This window comes from Cryptosporidium hominis (genome assembly GCF_000006425.1).
Source record: "Cryptosporidium hominis TU502 chromosome 6 CHRO016081, whole genome shotgun sequence".
Lineage (NCBI taxonomy): Eukaryota > Apicomplexa > Conoidasida > Eucoccidiorida > Cryptosporidiidae > Cryptosporidium > Cryptosporidium hominis.
In genome coordinates this window covers 1-6,596 of record NW_667075.1, presented here as the reverse complement: position 1 = coordinate 6,596, position 6,596 = coordinate 1, and the positions used below count along the sequence as shown (strand labels likewise).

At 29.4% G+C, this 6,596-nt stretch overlaps 4 protein-coding genes across 4 annotated transcripts; 2 read left to right on the top strand and 2 right to left on the bottom strand.

The window, feature by feature from the left end:
- The first annotated feature begins 59 nt into the window (after window positions 1–59).
- On the top strand, window positions 60–359 carry Chro.60206 (kinesin-related protein). The annotated part of the gene is made up of 1 exon (XM_660662.1): window positions 60–359. The coding sequence occupies one exon, from the start codon at window positions 60–62 to the stop codon at window positions 357–359; it is 300 nt and encodes a 99-aa protein (XP_665754.1).
- An 8-nt stretch (window positions 360–367) lies between these two features.
- Chro.60205 (splicing factor) lies at window positions 368–1,843 on the bottom strand. Its single annotated transcript, XM_660661.1, has 1 exon — window positions 368–1,843. The coding sequence occupies one exon, from the start codon at window positions 1,841–1,843 to the stop codon at window positions 368–370; it is 1,476 nt and encodes a 491-aa protein (XP_665753.1).
- Window positions 1,844–1,996: 153 nt separating this feature from the next.
- Window positions 1,997–3,295, top strand: Chro.60204 (GTP-binding protein). The annotated part of the gene is made up of 1 exon (XM_660660.1): window positions 1,997–3,295. The coding sequence occupies one exon, from the start codon at window positions 1,997–1,999 to the stop codon at window positions 3,293–3,295; it is 1,299 nt and encodes a 432-aa protein (XP_665752.1).
- Window positions 3,296–4,345: 1,050 nt separating this feature from the next.
- Window positions 4,346–5,836, bottom strand: Chro.60203 (thrombospondin domain protein). The annotated part of the gene is made up of 1 exon (XM_660659.1): window positions 4,346–5,836. One exon carries the CDS (start codon window positions 5,834–5,836, stop codon window positions 4,346–4,348), a length of 1,491 nt encoding a protein of 496 aa, XP_665751.1.
- Between the last annotated feature and the right edge of the window lie 760 nt (window positions 5,837–6,596).

Here is a 6,596-nt window from a genome sequence, read left to right as displayed (position 1 = left end):
AGAGGCGCGAGTTTAATGATTAAAGGAAAGCATTATCCAGGAGATAGACAAAAAAAAATATGTTGATTGAACAGCAGTTAAGCGTTGCAAAGGCTTGTTTAGATAATCTATCAAGAGAAAAGAATGAAACCGTTGAAAAACTATTATCATTGGAACAATGGGGAACTTTAATTCAAACAATGAATCAGATGAATCCCGAACTGCAAAATTCGCTTAATACAAGATTAAGTGAGCTCAGAAACAAAGTTGAACGTTTAGAAAAACAAGAAGATACTTTGAATGATGTCATTAATCATCATTCATCTATTAAAGGTAGGAGCGAAAACGAAATTTTGGCAAATGATAAACCATTGAATTAAAATATAAATTAGCAATCTACTTGGATAGGATTTATAATTTTTAAAAGTTCTTGATCATCGATTGGATCGAATCTGTTAGGCTCGCATGAAAATAAATTGCCATTAAGAAATTCATGCTCACAATAATAACTTATTTTTATATTTCTTCCGAGAAACCTCATTCTAAATAAATCTAGCTTGGCTTTTATTGCGCTCTCCACATTATAAAAAAAAATAAATGCTCTTCCAAAATAAGGATCATTAAATTGATCTTTGCTAGAAAGAGCTCTTTCCGGAATTGGAATAGTGGTTTTGTATATTTCTCCATATTTTAAACATTTTTCGTGAATTTCTTTATGAATAGAAGAGTAAGTACTAGGAATCAATAACTCCTCAACCGCAAGAATATTTGAAAGTAAAATACAGCGGCATGGTTTTTGAGGAAGGAGCAAAGATATCACATTTTTATTTTGAATATTATTGAACTTTTCCCTCTTGAGTAATAATTTATTACTTTCCCTAACTATGCAAGACATATTTTTAAGATGATTGTTAACAGCATGGATGACTTTTGAATTACAACTTTTCATTCTTAGTATTTTAATTTCTGTCCCAAGTTTATTCACAACTTTATCGGTAATATCTGTGTTAAGATCCCCTTCGCATATTGCTATCTTATATTTATTACGGTAATCAATTAGTTCCAGTATTTCAATATTTTTAATGCTGAACATTTCTTTAATATCCTCTAAAACGAATTTCTTATTTATTCCAGTAATTAGAATAGTTTCCTTTTTTTTTAATACCAAAGGAATGTTATTAAAATATGGCGATATAATGGCTGTACTTTGTGAGATTTGATTGATTAAAGTAGAGTTATTTGACGGTTGATCTCCAATAATATTTTCGCTAACCTTAGGTTTTCCAATTCTCAGCAAATTTCCTTTGAAGCTAAGTAAATTATTAAGTCTTAACAAAGCATTTGCTTCTTCTATTGATCTGCATTCACAAAACGCGTACTTACCATCAGAATTTATCCATGCTGATACCACTGGATTTCCATGAGTATGAGATACACTATTTTTAATTATTGAACGATTAATATATTCTAGTAATTCTGCGACTGTGATTCCCTGAGGTAAATTCCCAACATAGACTTCCCTTAAAGGCTTTGAAGCAAATGAAGTGGAATTTAAATAAGCAGTCCCTGTGGGTACTATTTCTGTTAGTTCACATTGATTTATATCAGAAGATTTCTCAGAATAACTAACAATATATTTGTTGGAACGTTTTTTAAAAGAGTTTTCTTGGTAATTTGTGGCATGTTCTCTGTCCAAACTTCGATCTATAGTTCCAAATTCAATACTATTATTTTTAAAATGAATTTGATCAATTTCGTTCAAAAAAAATTTTTTATCTAAATCAGATATAATAAATTCTTGAGAATCCTTATCAAATTTTGATGAACTAGAATAAATCAATTCATTCTGATTTTTAAGTTTCATTATTCTGAATACATTAGTAAACTAGGAGAAATTTGTTTAAACTAGCTTTGAATATATTAGTTATTTTCCATTTTTAAATTAAAATAGTATGAATAAAGCGGTATATTTTCAACAAATTAAATCGTTTAAGTCAAATTTTTAGCGAAAACTATAATGACTTCTATACAAAAGGAATATATAATTGGTTGTGTTGGTAAACCTTCTTCCGGGAAGTCTACATTTTTCTCATCTATTACTGACAATGCAGCAAAAATAGGTAACTACCCATTCACTACCATTGAGCCAAATGTTGGAATAACTCATTACATTGCAGAATGTCCATGCAAGAAATATAATGTAATATGCAAACCTAAGTATGGAAATTGCAATAATGGATACCGATATGTACCAATCAAGATGCTTGACATTGCTGGATTAATACCTGGTGCTCATCTTGGGAATGGACTTGGGAATAAGTTTCTCGATGATCTTAGACATGCGCATGTTTTGTTACATATAATTGATATTAGTGGAAATACAAATGAAAAAGGTGAGTATACAACTAATTATAATCCAATAAATGACCACGAGTGGCTTAGAATAGAAATTGAAATGTGGATTTTTAATAATATTAATTCAAATTGGTCCAGTGTTGTTAGGAAAAGCAAAACATCAGATATATCAATTTCCAAGCTCTTATTAAATCAGTTTTCTGGATATGGGTGTAACGAATTAATGATCAGCAAGCTTATATCTTCAATGAATCTTAAAGATTCTGTTGATTTTTCAAACTGGGATAAAACTAATATATTAGATTTAGTAAGACAATTCATTAAAATTAGATTTCCGTTTGTGCTTGTGCTAAATAAGGCTGACATAATGAGTGAGAGTTCTGATTCAAATATTGTAAAGTTTTACGAAAAGTATGGAAGTGATCATGAAATTGTAGTAGCATCGTCTTTAGCTGAGTATTTCATTAAAAAAATGGTAAGACAAAACTATATTAAACTAGTATACGATAGTAATAATTACAATTATTCTTCATTTATCACAAGCGAAGATATTCATAATGAAGAATCTCACAGTCTTAAGTTAATAGATGACAAGTTAAAATCAAGGTTAGAAAATATTAAAGATATGGTACTATTCAGACATGGAGTCACAGGAGTACAAGATGCAGTTAACAAGGCTGTTGATTTATTAGGCCTGATACCAATATATCCCGTAAAGAACATAAAAACTTTTACGAACAATTTGCATGATGAAACAAATAATTTTGCGTTTCAAGATTGTATTCTTGTTCCTAACGGAACTATGGTTAAAACATTTTTAAAATCATTGCATATTGATTTAGAGAAAAACCTGGTAAATATAGAAACTGTGGGAGGGATTAAGATATCTGAAAATCATATTTTATCAAAACAAATGAATGTAATAAAAATTACCACGGTTAGCTATGATGAGAAGAAATAGTGAAAATTTAAATTTTAGCTAGATTCTTCAGCACTTTGAAAGCGAACAAACATTGAATACAAGTCCTTTATTTCAAAATGTTTTAATGTATCTAGCAGTTCAGAATTGGAACTACACATTGCTTTTGCTCCTGGTTTATTGCAATATTTTTCTTTATCTTCTTCATAAACTTGTTCGAATATCCCACCTTGGTTAAGAACAAAATTATCTGAAAAAACACCTTCAGGAGTTCTTATTTCGATCTTTCTACTCTTATCAAAGGTACTAATATGATTTCCAAAATGATAATCAATTGAACTGCACAATGTGTATCCAAGAGGGCATACGCATTTAGTTTCACTATTGCTTTCATTGAAGTTCTGTTTATTTATTTCTATTGGTTTACAGTTTGTATTTTTCAATATGGCAGTTTGAATTAGTTTAAATAGTAATTCAGGATTAATAATTTTAGAAAATATTTCGCTTTCTTTCTCTGAGTTGAAGTTTCCCACCGCTTGTGAATTCTCTATATTCAAGTTGGTATTATTTGAGCTGCTAAAGTTTTTTGTTAATACATCTCCTGTTTGGATAGAAGAGTTTTGTTCAGTTTCGTTTTTAATAGATGACAGTTTTGAAGGGAATAAATTTTCCAAAAACTCATTGGTTTCATCTTTGTTTGACCCAATTATCTCTCTGTCATTTTTTGATAGTTTTTCATATAAAATTTCCTTATTCTCATCTGTAGGAATTGTTACCCAAATGATAATATCTTTCACTAATTCAATATCATCAAAATTATATTTAGACAAGATAAAACTAATATAACTTTGAATATGGTAATTTCCATCACCTCCATACACATTAAAATTGAAATTAAGCTCGTAAATATACTCAAAAAAAATAATTATAATATCTCTCACATTATTAAATAAATTTTTCATTATATTTGAAACTGAATCGTCTTGAACATTGTACATTTGTAATTTAGTAAATGTTTTTTTTATATGACTCTTTATGTCCTCGCTATATAATAAATTGGTAAGCTCTTTAGATGTCTTATCTATTGATAATTTATATTTGGTTTGAGGACACTCCCTTTATATCCAAACATTCTTCTTCCATAAATAGTGAGTGTTCCTTGCATTCACCAGATATAACTTTCCTTGTTTTGAATCTTGTACTAAATATTGCCGTGGAATCTAGATCATTTGTTGATGACTTGCATGGTGAACTACATCCTGACCAATCTGACCAACTAGAAACCATGCAATTACTCTCTAATTTACATAGTATATAAGTATTTTTACAATCTGAATCAAGTGGAGTTGTTGTGTATTTTTCCCAATTTTTAGTTTTGCAGTTGTATAATCTCTTTCCTTTTGCCATTATCATCAAATTTTTTTCAGAAAATGCATCTGTTTTTTTACCACAAATTTCTTTTAGGTGGGATTCCCAGGATGTTTTGTCATTTTCAATCACTGTATTATCGCAGAAACTAACGCCATTCGGGCATTCACATGCTCCTTCAATTAGATTGTACTTCATTTCTGATTTCTGAAGTTCACATTCTTTAACCTCATGAATGGTTTCTTTATCGTTTAAGTTTTCAGAAGATATTAAAAATTTCTGTTTGGTACTATTATTTACATTGTTTGTTATTGGCGATGTTGAAAACAAAGGTATTTTCTCGCAGATTCTCCTTTCCTCTAGCTTAGTTTGAGAATAAGTACAATTTCCGTTGGTTAGTTCTCTTGTTCTCTTTTGAATAAAATCTCCGTTTTCGTTATTGCAACTAGACCATTTAGACCATTCTGTAGTTTCGCAAGTTTTGCATTTATCACCTAATAAACGTAGACACTTTCTTTTTAATATCTTTTTGTTTTCACACTTAGAATCCTTTACTTTTCCTTTTTTATTTGATATTAATTCAACAGTCTGTTCCTCTGTTCCATGTTTATCACAAGTTGCTGTACAGTTTTTCCAAAGATTTTCCTTAGGAGATTGGTATTCACAACAACCTATTTTGGACATACACCCCTGAGTTTGAACTTGCACCTTACATTTTCTGAGCATTTCGCTAATTTCAAAGTCAGATAATTGAAAAGACTTATCTATTAAATTTGCATTGATTCTTCTTCCTCTTGTTTGAATCCCCCATCCACATTCATTTGTACATGCGCTCCAAGATGACCACTCATTATAGTAATTACAATTTATTGAAAGTATATCTGGGTTATCATGCAATAAAAAACTATTATTCCAAAATTCAAAAGCAGTATTATTCCCAGTATTATCTAGTATTTGAAGGCTATTATTAGAGTTTTTTAGGTAGCTTGTTTGATTTAATGTTTCAATTGTTTCTATAAATGAAAAGATATCTTCACTCTCGTTGTTTAAGTCAATATTTTCGATAAATTGAGTCAGTATCATAGGGCTTCCCCTATAGCCGTATGGCCTTATTTCATTTCGGGATTCACTCAAAATTATCACATCCAGTTCATCGTTAGTAAAGTTTCTTCTCGGGAAAAGTTTTTCTAACAATTTAATTTTCATGTTTGGCATTATTCCTGAATTAGATTGTAATATGACTTTTGTAGAGTTAGATTCTACAGGTTTAATCCATGTTACAAATCCATATGAAGAATAATCTTCTAGGTTTACAACAAAATTGCCATCGTTATTAGTTTTTATCTCTTTCGCTATTTTTTTCTTCACTTCTATATTTGATGTATTAAATATTGTATATTCAACATTTGATTTGAGATTAGGTTCAAATGTCAAATCATCATATATCGTTGAAAAATCAACAGTCAAAACATTAAAACTATTATTAATTGCTTGCAAAGTGTCTAATCTTATTTGTTCATTGTTGCTTATATTAAAATTGTTGTAATTAACTTCTTTTCCTGTAATGTTTGTAAAGTTTTCATGGTTGTCACCATATTGTGAATTTGCGTGATTGTCAAAGTGCTCTGAAATAACGTGTTCTTTTCCAATAGATTTTATTGGAAATTCATTTGAATTGTTTGGGATTTCACCATTTAGAAAGTTGGTTTCCGAGTTGTTATTTATTGATGATATACTACCATTTGAATCAATATACAACTCTCTGTTTTCATGTTTTGTGATATTAAAGCCATTGAATTTTAATTCCCGATCAGCAAGTGCTGATGAGTTTTCAGGTAAATTATAGCCATTATAATCAGAATATTTGGTAGTGGCATTAATATCATCATTAATTTGGTTATTTGATTTAATTAGTTTTCTATTTTCAACTTCGAACCTGCCATTTCCTTCTATTTGATTTAAATCCCCTTTATTT